General features: G+C 29.8%; 2 protein-coding genes and 2 long non-coding RNA genes across 4 annotated transcripts; 2 read left to right on the top strand and 2 right to left on the bottom strand.

Annotated features, from left to right (window-relative positions):
• The first annotated feature begins 2,358 nt into the window (after positions 1-2,358).
• LOC103487676 (uncharacterized) lies at positions 2,359-6,694 on the top strand. Its single transcript, XM_008446088.3, has 4 exons — positions 2,359-2,826; positions 3,718-3,876; positions 4,884-4,976; positions 6,482-6,694. Exons 1-4 carry the CDS (start codon positions 2,458-2,460, stop codon positions 6,572-6,574), a joined length of 714 nt encoding a protein of 237 aa, XP_008444310.2. The 5' UTR covers positions 2,359-2,457; the 3' UTR covers positions 6,575-6,694.
• Positions 6,695-7,689: 995 nt separating this feature from the next.
• On the top strand, positions 7,690-8,787 carry LOC127144183 (uncharacterized). Its single transcript, XM_051079755.1, has one exon. The coding sequence runs from the start codon at positions 7,690-7,692 to the stop codon at positions 8,785-8,787; it is 1,098 nt and encodes a 365-aa protein (XP_050935712.1).
• A 367-nt stretch (positions 8,788-9,154) lies between these two features.
• Positions 9,155-10,874, bottom strand: LOC127144484 (uncharacterized). The gene is made up of 2 exons (XR_007816200.1): positions 10,385-10,874; positions 9,155-10,298 (listed from the first exon to the last, which is right to left on the bottom strand). It is a non-coding gene; the product is annotated as an uncharacterized LOC127144484 (long non-coding RNA).
• Positions 10,875-11,764: 890 nt separating this feature from the next.
• On the bottom strand, positions 11,765-12,558 carry LOC127144483 (uncharacterized). The gene is made up of 3 exons (XR_007816199.1): positions 12,235-12,558; positions 11,923-12,065; positions 11,765-11,839 (listed from the first exon to the last, which is right to left on the bottom strand). It is a non-coding gene; the product is annotated as an uncharacterized LOC127144483 (long non-coding RNA).
• Positions 12,559-24,520: the final 11,962 nt, after the last annotated feature.

Here is a 24,520-nt window from a genome sequence, read left to right as displayed (position 1 = left end):
TAATCCAAAATTTTGCTATATGTTGTAAATATTTTAGTTTATTTTATTATATCTAAAAATTTCCCAAAAAATATTTTAAATTAGAATAGGAATAATAATTGCAAATATACAACATTTTTCAAAAGTTACAAATATAACAAAAAGTCTATCAATGGTAGATGTCTCAAAGATAGAAATGATGGACTTTTTGATAAGTTTTGTTATGTGTTTGCAAATTTTTAAAATGTTGTTATGTACCTACTTAATTATTTTGAGAATTATGTAATATTTATATTAAAATAAAAAAAGATATAAAAGCACATGTGGAAGCCCATTCTTAGTATTTTATTTTAGAACAAAGTATACATATAGGGGTAGTGATGAGTAGATATGGAAAAAGACTTTTCATATAGAAATATATTAAACAACACTCTAAGAATGTACTCTTTAAACATGTTCCCATTAAAGATTTAAGATACCAATTGTCTTATCTAGAACAAAAAATAAAAAAGACATATATTGTTTGTAAATAAAGAATAAAGAAACAATGCCATACATTATTAAGTATTAAGATTGTTGCGAAAAAGGGGACCAAAAAGAAAAACAAAATTTCTTTTAGTATATAGTTTTTTTTTTATTTTTTTTTAATTTTGTAAGGATGAATTAAATGAGAATTGATTATGTAACTATGAAGCATAGTATAAATTTGAAGGGGTGTCTCCAATAATTTTATTCTCATTTCACATCGACAAGTTTAGAGGTTGGATCTCTAATATTATCTTAAATAATATATTTATATTTTGAGTGAGATTTTTTTGATGTAGAATTAAATTTTTATCAACATGTCGATTTTTTCATCGATATTTCTACGGTTTCATAAATTCGATATCGATATAAGAGATGAAGTAATATTTTTATTAAATTATAGAAAAGTATTTAAAACACGTAAATTAAATATGAAAATGTCACTAATATAATATAATAATATAAATAATTAAGGTATTTCTTTATTTTGAAAATAATAAAATGTTGATTTACTATTCATTTACTATTTTAAAATCTTTGTTTAAGCATAATTCTCTAAAAATATCTATCACAATCGATATATTTTTTATTCATCAAGATTTTCATAAGATCAGGACTTCCATAATTTACTTTAAATATTGGGTTTTATGTTTTTTTTAGAATAAAAGGAATAACAATAAAAATGGGAAAGGAATGTGCATTTACGTTTGTAGAGAAAGGATGTTCGAGAAGCAACTGTTTCTTTAATAGCGATATTCGACAACTCGTACGGAACTTTAATCATCTTTTGGCAAAATTATAAAATAATTTCAAAAGTAAACACAAAATTATTATATCAAAAATTAAATTTAAAGTACACTAAATTCATACCTAAAGAATCTTTTATAGCTTAGAAGTTGTGATCATACACACAAACATAGTACCTATTAAATTTATTAAATATACTTTTAATCTCTTTTAAAAATTAATTTTAACCAACTTAAGAATATAATTCGTGAATAATTTTGAAATAAATCTAGTATATTCGTAATCGATTTTTTTTATTTTCAATTGGTATACCTTCGTTCTTCAAAGTTAAAGGTTCGATCTTCCACTTTACAGTTGTTTTATATTAAAACAAAATTCAAACTTTACGATTCTATTAGATAAGAAGTTAATCCTTGAAATCTCTAGATAATTGTTTTAATTAATTAGCATTTAATAAAGTTTTTTCATCGAAAAGTATTGAAGTTTGTGAATCAATATTTCTTTACATTTTTAGTATTTTTATAGAAATATCGGAATCGTAAAACTATGTATTTTTTAGATTTTAATAATTTAATAAATTTATTATAATATTAATATATTTTATCACATCTAATTTATCTATTTTAAAGTTGAATTGAGACATTTTTATAATAATTTATTTTTCTCAAAATTTTATCAAATAATTTAGATATTAAATTAACAAATTTGGTTGAAATTGAAATCTTATAAAAACTTTAAATAATTAAATAGATACACCATAGGTCGTTTTTATCCATGCAATAATATTAGCTATTTAATTATTCATATAATTAAATCGCACCAATTCAATACTAATTTACTAAATATTTAAAATTAAAATTTATCAAACACTACTTTATTCTATGCAATGAAAGATTGAAAAAAGAAAAAAAAAACAACGAGAAGGGTAAAGATGGAATTTTAAAATTATTATGAAAAAGAAGAAAAAGAAATGGGAGGGAGGGAGGGAGGGAGGAAGGGAGTTCACGTGTTGCATGAAATTAAGAATCGTGATGCCTTGCAAACTGTAGCGCACCAAACTTTACTCTTCTTTACTCTTTTTTTAGTTCCTTCCTTTAAAACCCCTCTTCTCCGCCCTCCATATCCTCTCATCAACCCAAAATCAAGACACAACAAAAGAAATAAAAGCATATTGAAATCAATATATATAGTTTAATCCCAGCAGTCATGGACTCAACCGCCGTCCTCCACCGTGGCTTTTCTGCAGCACCACAACCACGTCTCCCCACCACCCGGCCTTCCGTTGCAGGACGACAGCTTCTTCCATTATTGACTTTCCGTTGCAATGTGTCTTCGGTCCATCTCTTGGTTAAGAAATCCAACGACAACTGTATTAATAGATATGGAAGCAGGTTAAACAAGAAGAATAACAATAATGGGATTATTGATATACAATGTGGTAGGGAGAGCGAAATACCTTGGGGATACAAGGATGATGCCAACTTTCCTTCTCCAAATGCTCGATTGGCCTTACAATCACTCCTCTGCTTCTCTCCCAAGGATGACACGGATACAAGTACTATAGCTAAAGAAAAGGTCCATTTCTTCTCATTCTTAACTTCTTTCGTAAATCATTTCTTATCCTCTATCTACTTTCTAAATTTTGTTTCCCCAACAAGCTGATTTTATTTTTGATAATGTTCATGTTTTCTATTTTCTAATATTTTAAAAAATAGACAACGTTTCTTAAAATTTTAATTCTATTTTATTTGATTCCATTTCTTATATACGTTAAAATCTTTAGTGTGAGCTCCATGCTTTAAACAATTTTTGGCCCCATAAGTAATACATTCAATTACCAACGTGGATGGTTTTGAATTTTTGTTTTTTGTTCTTTTATTAATTTTTTATATTTATGTGTTTAATATTCTTTATTTTATTTTATTTTATTTTTTCCTTCCATTATTAATTTTTCATATATATGTTTAATATTTTTTAATTTGTTTTATTTCTTTGCTTTCTTTCTTGTTTTCTTTTTTAATATTTATATGCATAATTTAATTTTGAATTTTGAGTCTTTTAAGGTTTGGATTTATGTATTATTTGTGTTTTAAATTTCATATTTATTTTAAAATTTTCTTTTTCTATTTAGCTTATATTTAATGTTTCATATTTAATTTTTAATAATTGGGAGTAACCTTTGAAAACATAACAAATTTAAAAATCATCACCTTCTTAAAAGTAGAAAAACAGGAAATTTAATTAAAAAAAAAACAACACAGATCTATTTTTAAGAGAAAAAATGTAATACTTTACCCTCGACGACATCATCCTTGCTTGAGATTTATTAGAGTAAAACATTTAACTTTGAAAAAGAAAGTTCATATTATTGATATAAATAGTAACTTTTATACTTTTAATATGTTTCTTAACCTTACTTTCATATCATCGTATCATTCTTTTTTTTTTTCTCCTTCTTCTCCGCAGATAAGGGCATTACAAGCATTGCTAAATAAAAAACCTCATGAAAAACATGATAGAGCAACTGAGATAATGAACGATGTATACCAAAAGTACAGAAACCATCGCAATAAGTATATTCAATATGAAGCTAAAATGGCCTTCATTCAAATTCTCATCCACGTGGTATTATACTATTTACAACACATTTATCATATGCTCAAATTCTTAAATCTACATCTAAAATAAACATCTCATATTCAAATTAATTCATTTATTAATTATAGAGTAAATAAAAAAATATTTAAAATATTTATAAAATATTACAAAATTTTCGATTTGACACTGACATACAAGCCTATTAGTGATAAATATGAGAATTTGCTATATTTTGATTCATTTTGTCATATTTAAAAAATATATCTTGTATAGGAAAGTTTAAACAATTCAATATATGAACATCTACGTACGCTTCATAACGTTTTGTTTGAATAAATACCTTCGGTGAAAATATAGGTATATAAATTAATTTTATGGATTAACCTTGAAAAAAAAACAGTTTAGATTATTCTCGGTGAAGATTTAGTTCATTTCAAAATATTTCATACAAAAATTCTAATAGGTTATTTTGTTAATACGAGAATTAGAGAAGTTTAATTATATGGGTTGTAAGAATGGATGTATATTTGATAATCATTTTACGAATGAAATTTGTATAGTTTATAATGATTTTGAAAATAACAAAAATAATTTTATAATCATTTTTTACAATTTTTTTTTTCCAAAAATGTCATTCGAACATATCTTAATCATTTTAGTATATAAAAAATCTAACATTGAATTTAGGTTTTTAGGCATGTTAGAGTGTGATATGAAAATTGTTAAAATTAATAATTAATTTGGAGCATATGTTTTTAAATATTCAAATATGAATTTTAAATTATTAAAATTAATTTAGGATTATAAAAGAAATGGAGTGATTTTAAAAGTAAAGACAAAAACAATTTTGATGGTATTTAAAAATCATTCCAAACATATACTCTAATGATAAATCATCAAAATTAGTTCACTTATATGAAATTAAAAGTTTAGGAAAATGAAACCGTTTTATTTTTGAGATGGAAGAAATTATTAAATTGATATTTTGTTTAGTTTAGTTTATTGTGTATATATATGTACTTGAATGAATATAGGGAACAAATAAAAGTTGGTCCAGAGCTCATGAGGTACTTCGAGAGGTGGAAAAGCAGGAGCGACCAAGTGATGCAACCTTTCATCTTTATAAAGTAAGTGACTTGGTTTTACAATATTACACTTTTAATTAATTCCCTTCCTTTTTTTAAGTTTCATTTTCTTTTTATTTAAAATTAAATTTCATAAACGTAACAAAACACCAAAATATTTACGACCCGTCATTTTTTTAAATATTTCAAAGTTTGCTCTTGTAGCTTTTGAATTCTTTCTTTTTCTGCAATTTTTTTTTATATTTTTTTTAAAATTATGATCATTATTCTACGATTATTATTATTTTTTCATTATATTTTTGCTATTAATAATCTTTGTTTCAAACAATCATTAATCTTGTATTTTTTTTTAAAGTGTTATTTGGTTCAAAATTGTATACTACCAAATATAAAAGATCTTGGTACATGATCGTATACCAAATCTAAACGATATTGATACAAGATCAAGTACCAAATATAAAAAATCTTTGGTACACAATCTTGAACCAAGATCGTTTAGATATAACACGCAATAGTGTATAATTTCTTACACGATATACATAATCGCGTATCATGATCATTTAAAAAAAGAATTACATGCGCGCGTGTAGGCGATTAATTAATCACAAGTTGACTGAGCTAATTTTGGTATTTCCCATTGTGGGCCTATGAGTTCTTTTCGTTTTTTAAATTGTTCTATATAGTGTAAATAATTTACCGATTTGTTATATTTCTGAAAAGACCCCTATATATTTTAAATTTTAAAATATTACATATTTTAGTTGTTTTCAAATATATCAAAATGAACTCTAATATTTACAAAATATAATAAAAGTTTCCTAATCTAATCACTAACATAATTGATATACCACTTTTAATCTTGCTTCAATTTAGTAGTTAAATTTTGAAAATTTTACTTTTAAATTAACCTTAATATTGTTTTTTACTATATTTATTAATTAATTTAAAATATAATTATGAATTGAAATAATTTTAGAATTAATTTTGAGTAGTTAAAGTTAATTAATTATATAAACTTCCTTTAATCTTGTTTAAATTACTAAATAGACATTACATTAGTGTGAGTATTTATTAAAAAGAATGGAAATTACATATATACACATCTTGAAACTGAATGATCAACTTGAAACAAAGCTGATATATCACAGGTAATAAAAAATGTAGTATTTTGAAACTTATCATTAAAGTATAAACATATCATTAAAGTTAAAAGGTAGAAAAGTTAGAGATGCACATTAAACACAATAAAAATGTATTTACTTTTAAATACTATAGTACCTTCGTTTGATATCTCATATACATACTTCTTAAAAAAACAAAAAAACATCCATTTTCATCTTGATTCCTTTTAAAAGTAACCATTTTTGCACCATAACCATGAAAACATGTGGACAAAAACAATAAATTCTTGAAAGTACAATACATAGATCAAAGTAAATGTTTGGAAAATATAGATATCAAAATGATCCATCAAAGTTAGTATTTAAACCGAGTACCGATCAATTTTAGGTTATATGTTAATCGATCTTAACTAAACTATGATGCAGGCAGTGATAAGCACATTATTAAGAGCCCAGAGTCCTAAAGTTCATTGGGATAATTATACAAACCTATTTGATGATGATCCTTCCGGGATGTGAGGGTAACATTATATTATATTGTAATAATTAATTACACATCCTTTTTATATGGGGGAAAAATTAATAATTTGTATTTTTCAATTCTTGTTCTTTATTAATTAATTATTATTATTATTACTATTATTTTGTGTGCTTTTAAAATATCCTCATTATCCTAAGATTTTTGTTTCCCCCCTCCAAATTTATCTATGTATTAATTCAACTACACTTGGAACAAGAATCCCAATAAAAAGTTTGTTTGATATATCCTTGTAATTTTGTTGTAGCTATGCCCAAAATTTCTCTTCTTATAACTTTAATGGGCTTTCATAATATTAATGTATCACCAAATCATCTACTACAATTATGGAGCAAATCATCGGCTACAATCATGGAGTAATTTACCTTTGTAATTAACACAAATTATTTCTTTATTTAATCTTCTTTTTATGTATAAATGTACTCGTATGCTGAGATTATTATTAAAGAAAAAAAAACATATAGAAATTCAATAAAACTATATATGATATCAGAGCCCTAATTTTTTCTTTGCCACCGCCCTTTGCTCATCCGACAAGCTCTCAGTTTTCCGACGAATACACGACGTCCTCGCTCTTTGTTCTCCGTTCCAGTTTTTTGACATACACAACGCCCTCGATCCGTACATGTACCAGATCCGCTCGCCCTGTACTGTACCCGCTACACGGAACCGTACCCGCTTGCCCCGTACCCACTCCATGCCTCTCGACCCGTACCCCTTCCCGTTCCAAAATCTTCGTACCTGTACCAGAGCTTCCGCGCTCTTCGATCTGCCACATCTCGACCCATACCCGTACCAAAATACGCCCCTCGTCTGGCGTACTCCACGACGAACTCCTCCAGTCTACAACCTCTGGAGTTGATCTAATCATTCGTGTCGATCTGTTCCACTCGTGTCAATCACTTCCAGTTCGTGTCGATCCTCAAATCTGCCGCTTCAATCACTTGGGTTCGCCGATCTGTTCAACGATGTGACAATCCGCGCCCATTCACCTTATCCATCGGCAACAAATCTGTCGTGCACCATATCAGCCGCCGTCATCTCCTCTAAAATAAGATTCGCAGCCATCAACTCCTCCAATATTAGATCTGCTGCAATGGAGAAAAGTGACATTGCTCGTCCTATTAGCACCTTAGATGGCTCCAATTACATCACCTGGGCTCACCAAATGAGGAGTTTTTTGATAGGTCGTAAGTTATGGCGTATCGTTACGGGAGATATCACCAAGCCTGTCAAACCCACTCCTCCAGTGCAAAGTACCGGTCAGAACAGCATTGAACATAACGATATCATGGATCATGACACAACTGCAGAGGATATTAAGTACATTGAAAGACTTGAAGACTGGGATAGCAAAACCCATCAAATCATCACCTGGTTAGGTAATACCTCTATTCCAGTCATCCATACTCAATTTGATGCTTTTGATACTGCGAAAGAACTTTGGGATTTTCTGTACACACGTTTTCAGTCTATAGGGCTTGCTCATTATTACCAGCTACATTCTACACTTGTTAGTCTAAATCAAGAAGTGGGACAATCTGTGAATGAATATCTAGCTACCTTTCAGCCCATCTGGACTCAATTGGAGCAGGCCAAAATTAGTCCTAACCATATTCATCTTATAACAGTCTTAATGGGTCTTCGACCAGAATATGAATCAGTTTATGTTGCTCTGCTACATTGCAACCCTCTACCATCTCTTGACGTTGTGATTCAGGAAATCCTATTTGAGGAGAAAAGACTTGACATTTTCTCCTCTCTGCCATCTGATGTCGCTCTTGCCACTTCTCAGCTCCGACCTGCTCATGAGACCAGTTTCTGCAAAAATTGCAAACTTCATGGCCACGGGTTTGCTAATTGTCCCACCATTGAGTGTAGGTATTGTCACAAACGAGGTCACATTTTGGATCATTGCCCAACTCGTCCACCTCATCCTCCTGGTCACTCACATAAACCAAAGTTTTCTCCCAAAGCTAGTACCTCATCAGTTGTTGCTGCTGCCACACCATCTGATATCACTGCACCTTCAACCTTTCAGTTAACTGATCTTCATGATTTACTAAAACAAGTGATCTCATCCAACTCTACTGCTCTTGCTGTCACCTTGGGTACCTCTTGGCCCCTTGACTCGGCTTGCTATAATCACATGACTTTTGACATTTCATTGCACTACAAGAAATTTGGCCTTTAATGTCGGTTTAAAACCGACATTAAAGGCCTTTAATGTCACTTGGCGACCGACATCTTTGCGAGCGTTATTAAAGGGCTTTAATGTCGGTTGGGCTTCAATGTCGGTTTATAACCGACATTAAAGACATCTTTAATGTCGGTTATAAACCGACATTAAAGGCCTTCAATGTCGGTTATAAACCGACATCTTTGAAGGTGTTATTGAAGGCCTTTAATGTCGGTTTATCTTTAATGTCGGTGGATAACCGACATTAAAGATGTCTTTAATTTTTTTTTAACCGACATTAAAGCTGTCTTTAATGTCGTTTTTTCAAATTTATTTTTATTAAATCCTTGCATTATTGTCCATTTTGTATGACACCAAATAGTTAAAAATGAAATCTTTTACTTGTACATATACAAAATGAAATCTTAATAATGTGTACATTTATATACAACTTGGCTCCAAATACAAAGAAGTTATGAAGCTTAATTATTATACATTGATCATCCTTTGGAAAAAAAGAAAGAAAGAAAGAAAAAGAATATATTGAGAGAGCAATAACTAAAATTGCAACTAATAGCAAACTAGAACGCTTCACAAATGACCATCTTCAAGATCTTGTCACAAAGATAAGGGTCTGGCTAATTGTACTCACTTGCAACCATTTCTTCTATTGCAGTCATTTGTTTAGTGATATCTCCCTGTAAAAGACATCAAGATGGTTGAATTGATAAGTAACAATTTTATGACCTAGTTATAATTGCAAGTCTCGCAACCGAAACCTACGTAACTAAGTATCCATATCACAAACAAAACAAAAATGTAAAAAACAGAAACCAACTTATTTAAGAGAAAAAAAGGTCGTTCAAAGCAAGCAAACCACATATCACAAAGATTTTTTTTTTTAATCTTCAAAAGAAAAAACACCACACCAGGGCCAGCGGTATTTCCTCCTTGCCATAACCTGACTGAAAAATATGGCAACAAACTAGAAACAACAATGAACTTTGTGAATAAATAATAAATATGGCATCCTGTTGGTTGTTACATGAAAAATATTTCCTACACCTACCTTTTAGATATACATACATCATATCCTCTGAGAATTGTGATGAAGAGCAATTCTACAACACCTTTATTGCTCCATCAAGAAAGCCAATGCCAAAGAGCCTTGAACAGGCAAGTTACAGTACAATGAACCAACCACCAATGACTAAATCTTCACCACAAACACAAACTATATAGTCAGACTAAAATAGCCTACACCCCAAAGTCAAACTATTCTAACTCCACAAAACTATTATATAATCCCACAAATTACAATAACCACAAACTACGGCAACTCTGAACCCAAACAACTCCAAAGACTCTATGTTAGAAAAATTGCTTTTAGTGAATATACATCATATACAACATGTAATTAGATAAGGAAGCAACAACTGACCATTTGCATGACTCACACCAAGTGCATGAAGCATCTCTAAGTTTGTAGGGTCAACGTCCAATGCTTGCTTCACTACAGCGATAGCCTGCATATATCAATATATATTATATTTCTTTGTACAAACAATAATTAGAAATCAGAAATTAAACATGAGATGGTACAGCACAATACCAGAAGTATAATTGCCATGAAAAGGAGTCACCTAAACTAACAGAATAGAAGTATGAGCATTATGAATGTCAGAAAAGTATTGCAATAAAAACAACATACCTCTAGAAAATGGTTGAGCATGTAATCAACATGAGCAAGCCCTTTTGAAAACCTTTAAGATTTCACATACAAACATAGTCTACAACTACTTCCCAAGGTTATGACTGCAAACTTGAAAATAAAAAATAGAGAAAGTTGCCTCAAGAAAATAAAAAATAGGTTTCGCACAATGACATAGTCACCAACCGACAAGCTCAGTTCTTTCTGGCCTGAGCTTCCTGCCTCTTAAGAGGATTTTCAGCCCATACCCGCTGTGAATATATGAACTCACTTTCCCAAGGCTGTATAAAAATTGAAAAATTCACCAAGTATAAGCAAAATACGAAGCACATTCTTATATACACAGTATATCACTAGATTGGAAATGAATCTCACCTGCATATATTAGTAAAGGTTACTACATCTGACATATGTCTCAGTGTAGATATAGAATTCTGTTACAATTATAGGTCAATTTCCATTAGATAGAGATGGTTTTAAGAATTTTCATGAGGAACTTGCATAACAGGAGGAAAAATATCTAAGGAATATAGTAATGTTTCATTCACAGAATGCAAGTCAGTTCCCCTTCAAGATATATTTTTATAATTCACTAGAAAACTGTGTTGAGAGTTTACTATATATATATATGCCAGAAATCCAAAAATATTGAAGTACTTGAAAAAAAAAGGTGCACAATGATACACATTTAACATTTAACATAGAGTAATGATACACAAACTTTAAGTTCATTTGTCATTGGGATAAAACATCAATTACTATTTCAAATATCAATAGTTTCAAACCTTAAACTCCACAAATATTGAAGTACTTGAAAAAAAAAGGTGCACAATGTTATACTATTAATTATATTACACTTCATGGACTTTGAACTAAACAATCAAAAGTCATAGAAACACAATTAAAAAGACCCCTTTAATTTCCGGAGAAAAAAGAGTATTTAAAACAAGAAAATGCATAGGAAATTAAATTAAATGAAATCCAAAAAAGAGGAAAATGCAAATTAATGATTAGAAAAATGAGTACTTACAATAATTTGAGAGGAAATCTTGGATACTCCAAAACCCTTGAGAAGAAATCTAAGGATTGCCAATGAAAAACACAACAAAACCAGCTGTAATTCCAAACGAGGCAAATAACTATGTAAGCTCGTCTAATTATGAGATTCAAATCATTAAGAACCTGAACCACTTCCAGTAAACTCCCTCGCTTATTAGCACTATCAACCTGAAAAATTTCACAACTCAATTCCAATTAGAAAAAACCCAAAACCCATCTTGAAAATAATAATTGAAGTAGAAAAAAAAGACCTTAATCGGAGTAGCTTTTCTGATGGAATCATTATCAATGGTAACCCTGGAAAACAAAACCCATTTAAGAAAAGAAACAGAGTAAACAAAACCCATAATGAAAATCGAAGATTAAAGAGAAAAAGAAACCTGTGAGGGTTCATACGATTGACGAGCTTCTTGAACTCGTCGTCGAGAGGGAGAGAAAGGGACCAACAATCCATAAGAAGAGAGTGACGGAACTATCGAAGAAGAAGAGAAAATAGAGAGCGATGGTGATTCGACCCTAAACCCTAAAGTTGGATATGAATAGTTCATAAAATTATAAAAAAACAAATCAATCAACCGCAACATTCCCATTGAACGAAACGGGAAAACAGAAACTCAAAGGAAGGAAACCTAAATGAAAATCGAAAATCAAAATCGAAGATGAAGAATGGAAAATGTAAAATACGAATTTACCTCTACAGAAAGTGGATGAGCATGCCTTTGGATGAATATGGGAAGGATTCAGAAAAAGAAAAGAAGATGAGAAAAACAATGAGAAAAAGTCGGAGAAGGAACGGGCATCGGAGAAGAAAAAGTCGCCGAAGAAGAAATGGACGAATTCATTTGGAGAAGAAAAGGGATTGCGCGAGTAGGAGAGGGTCGAAAGAGTAAAGTAAGAGAGAGACTATTATTTTTTCACAAAATAAAATTATTAAAAAAAAATTAAATGGACCTTTAATGTCGGTTTTCAAAATGGCGGACCTTTAATGTCGGTTTAAAACCGACATTAAAGCTTAGTCTTTAATGTCGGTGGAAAACCGACATTAAACATCCGCGTTTTCAAAACCGACATTAATGTTCATTTTCCATTTTTCCCAACCGACATTAAAGCCTATATTTGTTCTAGTGTTGTTATCCTCTCATATTCCTATTCAATCACTTCCTCCAATTCACTCTGCTGATGGTAATCAAATGTCTATTTCCCACATTGGCACTGTTAATACACCCACCATACAACTCTCCAACACCTACCATGTCCCAAATCTCACTTTCAACCTAACCTCTGTTGGCCAATTATGTGATATCGGACTAACTATTGTCTTTTTTTTTCATGGTTGTCAGGTTCAGGATGCTCAGACGAGACAAGTGATTGGTACGGGACGGAAGGTGGGATGATTATTTGAGCTCACATCTCTTCAACACTCGTTTGTATTCCCAGCCATATCTGCTCCAATCACTAATAACACTTTATTTCAGTGGCATCTTCGATTAGGTCATGCATCCTCTAATAAACTTCGTAGTTTAGCTTCTACTGACATTTTGAATAATGTTTCTAAGTTTAGCTCTTTTGACTGTTTGAATTGCAAACTAGCGAAACAACCTACTTTGTCCTTTCCTAATTCTGCTTCTTTATGTGACAAACCTTTTGGTCTAATTCACTCTGATATTTGGGGTCCTGCTCCATGTCCTACTGTTAATGGTTGTTGATATTTTGTCTTGTTTATTGATGACTATTCTCGTTTTACTTGGATCTACTTTCTTAAAAATCGTTCTGCCTTATATCAAATATATGTTGATTTTACAAATATGGTCCAAACACAATTTTCTAGTACAATTAAAATTCTTCGCACCGATAATGTGATGGAATATAAGGACTCTCGCTTTCTTTCCTTTCTTGCCCAACAAGGCACCTTGATTCAACGCTCATGTCCTCATACCTCCCAACAAAATGGACGAGCAGAACGCAAACACCGTCACATTCTAGACTCTGTTCGTGCTCAACTTCTCTCTGCTTCCTGCTCTGAAAAATTTTGGGGCGAGGCTGCCCTCACCTCTGTTTATGTCATCAACCGTCTTCCTTCTCAGGTCATATACAATGTTTCCCCATTTGAACAACTATACGGTACTTCTCCTTCTTACTCTAATCTCAAAGTCTTTGGTTGTGCATGCTTTGTGTTACTACACTCTCATGAACATACCAAACTGGAACCCCGTGCTCGTTTATGTTGTTTCTTGGATTATGGCACGGAACATAAAGGTTTTCGTTGTTAGGATCCCATCTCTTAACAATTGCGTATTTTTCGCCATGTCACCTTTTAGGAACAATGTATGTTTTCTAGTCTCTCATCATTTCATACCTCTCTATCTAGTCCTCATTCATACTTTACGGTTCCATCTATTAATCTATCCCGCACCCAACACTACACCTTGTCCTCCACTCACACCTGAGCTCACTCAATATCACACTACCTCTGCGCCTCCGGACCTTCCATCTGTCTCCTGTGAGGAACCTGCATCTGCACCTTGTGAGGAACCTGCACCTGCACCTGTCCGACGATCCACCCGGGTAAGAGAAACTCCTTCTGATCTCCAAAAGTACCATTGTTATTCTACTATAATGTCTTTAGATGAACCTTTCTCATATAAGGAAGCCAGTATTAACCCCTTGTGGCAACAAGCAATGAATGAAGAACTTCAAGCCTTAGAAAAGACTCATACTTGGGACTATGTTGACTTCCCTCATGGCAAGAAACCTATTGGCTGTAAGTGGATTTTAAAAATAAAAACGCACTCTGATGGCTCTATTGAAAGGTATAAAGCACGACTTGTTGCCAAAGGTTATTCTCAGGAATATGACATTGATTATGAAGAAACGTTTGCTCCAATAGCTCGAATGACGTCTGTTTGTAGCCTCTTAGCCATTGCTGCTGCAAAATAATGGCCCCTTCTCCAAATGGATGTTAAAAATGCATTCCTAAATGAAACCCTATCTGAAGAAGTCTAAATGAAACCATCAGCCGGTACTACTCCACCACCACAAAAAGTGTGTCTTCTTCGTCGTGCTCTCTACAGTCTCAAACAGGCTCCTCGACCTTGGTTTTCCACGTTCAGTTCTACTATTATCCAACTCGGGTTCACCTTCAGCTCTCATGATTCTGCCTTATTTACTCGTCAGACATCTCATGGTATTGTTCTCCTTCTTTTATATGTTGATGACATGATCATTACAGATGACGACCCCCACGCCATATCTGATCTGCAATGTTACCTAGGTAAGCATTTTGAAATGAAAGACTTAGGAAATCTTAACTATTTTCTTGGTCTTGAGATCTCATCCTCACCTAGTGGCTACTTCTTATCTCAAGCAAAATATGCTATTGACCTCCTCAGTAGATCTGTTATTATTGACTCTGTCACATTCTCAACGCCTCTGGATCCAAATGTGCGACTCACCCCTTTTGATGGTGTCCCTCTTGACGATCCCACTTTGTATCGGCAACTTGTTGGTAGCCTAATTTACCTAACTGTGACTCGTCTAGATATTGCATACGCAGTTCACATTGTTAGTCAGTTCATGGTTGCTCCTCATACAATGCACTTCATTGTCGTTCTGCGTATCCTTCGCTACATTAAAGGTACTTTGGTTCATGGTTTGCAGTTCTCCTCTCAATCCTCACTGGTTCTCTCTGGATTCTCTAATGCTGATTGGACGGGCGATCCTACTGATAGATGATCTACCACTGGTTATTGTTTCTATCTGGGTGATGTTCTTATCTTCTGGTGAAGCAAGAAACAATCTGTTGTTTCCCGTTCCAGCACAGAGTCTGAATATCGTGCTCTAGCTGATGCCACTTCAGAACTACTATGGTTTCGTTGGCTTCTAACTGATATGGGGCCCCACAGTCAGCACCTACTATTCTTCATTATGATAACCGCAGTGCTATTTAGATTGCCCACAATGATGTATTCCATGAGCAAACAAAGCACATTGAGAATAATGATTGTCACTTCGTTCGCCATCATCTTTAGAGCAACACTCTCCATCTCCAAACCATCTCCACTACTGATCAACCTGCGAACATCTTCACCAAAGCTCTCCATTCTCCCCGTTTCACTAAATTAACTCACAAACTCAAGGTGAACTCCACTCTCCCATCTTGAGTTTGAGGGAGGGTATTAATGTAATCAGCAAATCATCGACTACAATTATGGAGCAAATCACCAGCTACAATCATGGAGTAATTTACCTTTGTAATTAACACAAATTATTTCCTTATTTAATCTTTTTTTTTTTTGTATAAATGTACTGGTATGCTGAGATTATTATTAAAGAAAAAAAAAACATATAGAAATGCAATAAAACTATACATAATTTTATGAGATATAATACCCAACTAGGAAAATGATGAGCTTTATCAAAATAAGATCATACCCAACAAATTTCAAATATTAGTTATAGCTATAACTCTTTACATACACATGTATATAGAAAATATACGAGAGTAAAAATATTTGTTGGAATATGATTTACGATTTTTAACTTAGTGCTTCAAATGATTAAGGACAGTGAAAATAAAAAAATTTCATTTTTTTAGTAATAAACTTTTTGTGCGGACATATATAGCTTCCACGTCAGTGTTGGTGAATCACATAAATTTTTATATCAGTTTTCTACATCTTTTAGATTTTCTTTCTTTTTTTTTTTTTTTTGTTTGTTGATTTAAAATTGAAACTTTTTGAAAATAATATATAAACATTTACGATAAATGAAGAGATGTCTACATGTATGTTCATAAATCTAATTGGAAAGCAAAAATACAACATACATAAATGGGTTGCAAAAATTATTTTAATTGCTTTGAAAATTAGGGTATGTTTGGATTATCTCTTAAAACATTTAAATTTGAAAAAAGAAACCATTTTAAAAAACATTAAGGTGTTTGGTAATTTTTAAAAATATATTTTTTAAAAGATAATTAAGATTGAAAAATAATCTACTTTAAAGAAAACACTCTAAATAAAATTTCGAAAAAATAGATTTTTAAACAAAATTATATAAATAAATACTTATAAAAAGATTCAATCAAACATGTAATTGTTTAAATTTTTAAAATGTGTTTGAAAAAAAATGTATTCTCGAAAACATTTTCTTGTCAAATAGGTTCTAAACCAATTGGTAAAAAAAAAAAAAAAAAAGCACAAATTTCTTTCAAAGATATATTTAAATAAATAAACAAAACTTAAAAAATCTTAGATGACATACAAAATATATATTAAAATCATGATACTTGTTTTAGCTAATTGGATATGTATGTAACTCATATGCATGAGTGAACATAATATTTACCCATGACTTGGTGTCTGAAAATAATATAAAACCATGAAAAGTGGAATGAGAAAAATAGTAAAGGAATAAAAAAAAAAAGGGAATTAAATTACTCTTAGGAATGGAATTTATCTAAAAAAAATTAAATTAAAAGATAATTTTTAAATATTGCAAAATGAAATAAAATATTAGAACTTTTTTAAATAGAAAAAAAAAACTACTTATACTCTATAAAAAAATCACGAAAAATTAGGAGAAAGGACAATAATATAAACTAGTTAATAATATAAAATAATATATCTTTATATATTTTAAAACACGTAATAGATTTGTAGTATAGAATGCATATTTGCAAAAATTAAATATGATCGATTTTGATTTTGATGTACATTAACTTTAATTGATTTATATGTATTTGAGGAGCTAATTAAGAACACTTGTACTTATTATAAGTTGAAAAATGGTGCTACAGTACTTTCAATAGAAATTTCTTTTAACATGGCAAGATTGAGGAATTGATACTCTAGTAACGTTTTCAACAGAATTTGCTTTATGAATAGGAGACGAAAGACGACCTTTAGTCACCATGAGAAACAAACAATAATTAAGGTGAAAGTGGGTCTCCTTGTCTCATGCATTTACTATAAAGAAAAAAAAGTCATTAGCAACACCATTTATATATTAGAATATATAGCAGAAGAAGCAAAAATAAACACATCTTAAAATAAAGGGGAAACCCATTTAGGGTAAAAAACAAGCCTAATGATATCACCATATTCTTTTGAAAAGCACACTTGACCCTATTGTGTATGCTTTGCTTAAATCCAGTTTTATAGCAGCAACATATTGTAGCTACCTAATTTTATCCTACATTTTTTTTATTATTCTTTAAATTATTAATTGCGGCGATGGTTAAGATATTTCATTAATTTATTTTGTTAAAAAAAGAAAAAGGTAAAATCTTTTTGTAATAATATGAAATCTTATGTTTTTTCTTATCTTTTTATTAAAATGGAAAATAAAGTCATTAATGAGAATATCTATTATTTAAAAAAAATTCAAATCATTTTTTTGACTTATCACTTTAGGAAAAAAACAAATTAATTTATTTATACAAAATCTCTTTTGATTTATCATATTAGAAAAAACAAGATAATTTATTTTATACAAAAAATTTTAATACCATATTTGACTTATCTTTATCACTTTAGGAAAAAAACAAAAAATTTATTTTGGACAAAATCTTTCAATATCATATTTTTACTATTTTAGAAAAAAGAAAATTAATAAAATTACATAATATCTAATTTGATTTTATACTTATTAAATTTTCCTAATTTGTGGCACACCCTAGGTCTATAAATAGGATCCTTTGTCATTTGGAAAAGGGGAGAAGAAATTGTTTTAGAGAAATTCTTTGAGGAAAAAAATTGTTTTAGAGAGAATCTCTACGAAAAAAGTGTTTAGAGAGAATTTGAAGAAACGTATTCCTTTGCAAAAAGATGGGTCATTAGCTTTTTCGCTTTATTATTTTTATTTTTTATCTTCATATCGTCCTTTTATTTGCCTAATTCTAATCCCATAAGCAAGGAAAAACTTAGTTGGAGGTTGCATTAGGTAGGGTTTACTCCCAATGATCTGCACCTCATACAACAAGTAATTTTCTTCGGGATTGAATCTTTATTTTTGTTCTTCTCGTTTCAAATGTAGAGAGAAAGAAAAAAATGTATAAGGAAATTTTTTTTTTCATTTTTACTACTTTTTATCATCATGCTAAAAGAAAAAAAAAAGTCTTTTAACATTTTTCTTCTCTCTAAAACAATAGAGAAAAAGAAAAAGTTATAAAAAAAAATTCCTATTATTATCATTTTTATTATTATTATTAATTATTATTATTATTATATTTTTTTTTCTTTTAGGGTGGCGGCAAACCTTGCCGTCACCTCTCTGTTTTTTTTTATTTTTTATTTACTTGTTTAAATTTAATTTTATTTGTAATTTTATTATTATTATTATTATTATTATTATTACTATTATTATTATTATTATTATTATTATTATTATATTTATTTTTATTTTATATATAATTTTATTTATTTATTTATTTAGTTTTTTATTATATTTATGATTTCTTTTAAAAAAACTTTTTGCTATTTTTATTCTTATACCGTTATCATTATTTCCTTTCATAATTTTTTTCTCTTTTAACTTACTATCACTCCTATTTCCTCTTTTCTTTACTTATTTATTTAATTTCTTTTTTACATATTTATTTGTTTATTATTTCATTTTAGTTCCTTTTTCATTTTTTTCTTTTATTTTATTTATCGTTATTACGTATCTTTCCTTTTTTTTTTTAACTTATTCTTATTACCACCATAATGATAATTATTATGTATATGACCTTAAATACATATATTTATACATTGATATCCTAAATTATTTGTCTAATTTATTGTGTGGTATATTTGTTATTTCTATTTGACTTTCATTAAAAATTTCTTGAAAATTTTAAAATACTTTTAACCATAATTGTATTTAATTTTGAAATCTTTTTTTTTAATTTTTTTCTCTTTAAACCATTTAGATTTTTTTTTTGCTTTAAAATTATTTATTTTAAAACTTAAAATTAAATAGATATTTCAAAAGGTTTCCTAATCTACATTTTTTTTATAATAACCATGCCGATTTCTATAAAAAAAAAAAATCCTACGAAGGAATTTAGAAATTTCTGGGAATCCGTCATTTCTAGATTCTTGAGTCCGTCATTTCTAGATTCTTGAGGTGAGGGATCAATATCTTAGGGAGTCCGAGATTTGATCACAAGAGAAAATATATTTAATCAATGTTTTAAAAAAAAAACTTTATTCGAAGACTAGTCTATGATAGAATTTGAGAAATTGTAACAATTTCTCATTCTCTTAAGGTGAGGAATTTTTCCCTAATATAATCTAATTAATGGGTGTATCCCACTTATTTTATGGGATCATGGCTCCAAATATTGGAGTGGTGAGCAATGAAATAAGACATAGTTCTTTTAAAAAAAAATTTATTCAAGACATTAAATTTGGCCACCGTTTTCTAAAACGGGTGTTATGAGGTGCTAACACCTTCCCCGTACACAAATGACTTCCGAACTCAACTCTAGTTTTTTTTGTAGACCGGTTTTTATTTTATTTAAAATGATTCACTTTATTTCGGTGTCCAATCACACCGTAAAAAAGATTGGTGGCGACTCTTTTTTTTTTTAAAAAAAAATAAACCTTTTTAAGGACGTCGGCCGCTCCGCGTTGTCTCGGGTACGTGGCGACATATACTACTCATGACCAACCCATGCTTTTATCTGTTATTGTTCTTCTTGACATATATATAAGTCGATTGGTTTGGGAAGATGATATTGTCGAGGATCATTTGATCAGTCCATTAGCAATAGTCTTCAAAGTCAAAATTGAACTCAATGCCATGAATTTTATCCAAATCAACGTTAGTTCATTGTGGAAATTATCTCCAACATTCATCAAATTCAAAAGCATACTTGGGCTTTGATCTTATTTTGCGAATGGTTACTCATTATCAACCATTCTAAGTTAAATTGGTTTATGATCCAATTGCAAACAGCCAAGATCAAGAAACACTTTTAGTTGCACAAACAAACTCCTAAAGGCGCTACTTCATTACAAAACAAATTAATTAATCTATATCCAATCTTCATATTACAAACAAGATCAAGCACTTTTTTGGTTGATGGGTACTGTTCTTTCATTCTAATGTTTCAAGTGAGAGATCCTTGAGTTAATGGCTATAACATGTTGGGCAATTTGGTCAAATAGGAATAATTAATAATGTTCAACACAATTCTCTCCTATTCCTAACATCAAGCAAAAGGGGACAATAATTTTGGAAAATAGTGAGACATTTCTTCTTTATCCTGACAGTCGAAAAATATAGTTACATAATCATCACATGCTTAAACTTTTTAAGAAAGGAAAAACAAATTTTTAGATGTGACTAACAACTTTTTATTATTGACGTAAAAAAAAGTCGTAAAAGTACCCCAAATAATTTATATATATTTAGTAGAATCTACATATAACAATTATTAAAAAACGTAAATATTCTAACAACTTCATTGGATAATTTTATAGAAAATAACATTAAAAACAAGAGAAAATTGAAGTGTGAATATGTTGGTTGGTTTGAAGTGAGGAAGTAAATGTAAGTAGATATGCAGAATGACATGGGGAGAGTACATTAGGACAAACAACAAGTAGCTCTCCTTATTGATTGCAATCCCCCTTGATGTATGTACTCTACTTGTAATAGTAGCCTTGAGAAGAAATTAAAGTAGACCTATAAATGTGGATCCATGTCCCCTTTTGCCTTCTATTTTGCCACTTCTTTTTCTTTTTGTTACAAGTTAGTTATCAATCATAATTCCAATCATCTTCAAGTTCTTTTGACTACTTTTTATTTATTATCTTATGCATATTATATCTTCTTCCCCCCTATTGATATCATCATCCTTTTCATCAATATTCTCATTGTATGACCTAACTTGTGTGTTAGTATAATGCTTTTAAGTAGTAGCGAAAGAATTTACATTTCAATTGTATAAAATACCACAACGAACCATATTACGAACGCTTGATTGTTGTGTTTTCATTTGACAAAATAATCACTACTTATGATTTTTTATGATAACACTTACACTATTAGGGGCTGTTTAGCCCTCAGACTATGAAGGAGTGGAGTGGGCTATTTTAGCCCACTCTATGTTTGTCCCTAGGGTTATTATAACCCGAGGATTAAGATTTTTTTAATTTTTTTTTACAAAATTAACAAACTTATAACTTGCTTTAAAAATCATTTTTGAAAAAAAAAACACAAATTAACGAAAAACACTAGTAATTAAATAATGAAAATGAAGAATTAGTAATTAAACTTTCTCCTAAAAGCAAATTTTTTGATGGATGCAATATTTTAGGTAAATGGAATTGACTAAAAACTTTTCTGCTAGGTTATATTTCATATCGGTCATTCATTTTCTTTTTCCTTATAATAGAGATTGAAATCCCATTAGAGCTTATTTTTCTTCATTATATGTTTTGCATTGTGTTTTGGTATTTGATATTGATTAATGTTATAGCCTTTTGATAAGGTCATCATTAGTAACCATTTGACTATATATAGGGAAAATTATGCTTGGAAATTCTCATTTTGTCTCTAAATTTCTTGCTTTGATTGTTATTTGCTTGTTATTTATTTTTAATAATCATTTGTTTAAACTTACATCATTCTCTAAACTTGTATAAGTTAACCCGACTTAAAAGTTATTTGAAAGAGAAAAGAAAAAATAAAAAAAGAAAAGACCCAACTTCATATGTTCGTTTTTTCAAAAGGCAATCTTGCTTTGTTAATTCTTTCTATACAAAAATTTGTATGTGATCTTTGTTAAGTAAAGATTGGATAAAAAATCCATTCTTTTTGGGATTAATATCTTTACTGTTGTACTTAGTTAGATTACCATATCCCTTATTCCCTCTTTTTAAGAAATTGTTCAAGTGGAAGTAAGAGGAAACAGGTATATGTAACATAATTTCAAATACGATCACCTAAACAAATGAGGAAATTACAATACAGAGATTATAGTTAAATTTATTTTTCAGCCCCATTACTATTCCTAATTCTATGTTCATCTTTTTCAATAATTTCATAAGGTTAGTCGTTCATAAACTTATTGACTATTTTAGATGAGATAAAATTTTATTGTGATCCATTATTAAAAACTATTTGGTTTGAGAACTATGATTACACGTTTAAGTGAGTTACGCATTTGACATAAAATTTTCAATTGTTGCAAAGAGAGTAAAAAAGGGAATGAATGTTATTTCTCTTTAATTACATCACTATATATATCAATGGATTTAGCCCATAAACTTTGTTGTCTTAATACTTTTCTAATTACTATCATCGCTTGAAATTATTTTATCATTCGTTCTAAACTGCTAATGTGTTGTGAAATGTATGCACTAGGAACACTCTTAATTTATGTCATTCTTATGATGTTTACTAAATATGTAATTTCGATTGTCTACAATTAATTATGTTGAACACTATATAATTAACGAATGAGAAAATTACATTATGGAGATTATAATTAAATTTATTTAACGAACTACATAACTAACGAGATTGAATAAAATAATTTTGAAATAAAATGTGTATTACAAAAAAAAAGAGTGAAAAAAACATTTTTGATATTCCCAAACTATAATAATCTACACCCCAAACACATATTATAATAAACCAGACTATAATAATATGTACCTCAAACACAGATTATAATAACTCAGACTATAATAATCTGCATCCTAAACACATACTATAATAACCCACAGACTATAATAACTCACAGATTATAATAACCACAGATTATAATAACTTACTTCACGCCCCAAACGCCCCCTTAGTTTTTATTTTTAAAATTTTTTATGTTTGTTTTCTCCTAAATTTTATCTTATGTCTCTTATCTGTGTAAAAAGAAAATACTAATAATTGAATTCTTAGTATAAAAAAAATCTATAAGAAAAGAAATATTTTTATTTTTCAAAATTTGGTTTAGGTTTTATAACATTCATGGAAAAGTGGGTAAGAGAAAACAAAATTACAATGATGAAAGTTGGTGTTTTATAAGTACGATTTTCAAAAAACCAAATAGTTTAATCCAGCAACCATATATGAACCATTGGATTTGTAATACAATGCTCAAGTTAAAATGAGTTTGATAGATAGAATAATATACTAAAAGTCTAATTACAAAAACAATTTTTTGTCACTTGTTAAAAGAGACTATATTTTTAAAATGTTACACAATATAAACATTTCAAAACTATACCAAAAAACGCCCTGATCACTACAAGAATTAAGTCCAAATTTTCGCCAAATAAGTTTAGTTCTTTTTAAGACAATGATTAGGTGCAACGTAAGTTAGAGTAACCAAGTGACCTATATCTTTCTTTTTTTCTTTATATAATAAAATATAACTTCTTAAAAAAAAAAAGTTTGTTACATGGAGATCCCATTATATAGGGTGTAGTGACATTTGGAGAGAAATGGAAGTAAGAGGAGGAGTAAAGCATATGGAAATGTTGTCATGGAAGTGATGTGAGCATCCAAAAAATTGCACACAAGCCAAGGCCATGAGGTGTAGTAACCCTTCAACCAATCCAACCCTCACTCATCCTCCACCCCCATGTGACCTCCCTCACCCTTCCCCACCTCCCTCTTCTCCTTTCTTTGACTATCTCCACCCTCCTCCCTCAATTTTGGTGCTTCATTCCCTACTCCTCACACGTGCCTTTTGTTTCCATACAAACTTCCACTTATCTTATGAAAAAGGTTCTTAGTTTTCTTTTTCTTCTTTTTTATCTATTGCTTATGTCTGGCGCGGTATCTACATTATGTAACAGTGTTTCATAATAATCAATTTCTTCTTTAATCTTTTAGCTTTCCGATGCTTGTCTATTAGGTTACACATCAATAGATCTCTCTAGTAAACTTTTCAAGTTGTGTGTTTTATTAATGACTTCCAAAGTTGTTTTTTTAGCATATATTCGGATTCTATTACAATATATGTAAATCAAATAGTTAAGT

The sequence above is a fragment of the Cucumis melo genome, chromosome 12, assembly GCF_025177605.1.
Source record: "Cucumis melo cultivar AY chromosome 12, USDA_Cmelo_AY_1.0, whole genome shotgun sequence".
Classification (NCBI taxonomy): Eukaryota; Viridiplantae; Streptophyta; class Magnoliopsida; order Cucurbitales; family Cucurbitaceae; genus Cucumis; species Cucumis melo.
This window is presented reverse-complemented; position numbering and strand designations above follow the sequence as displayed.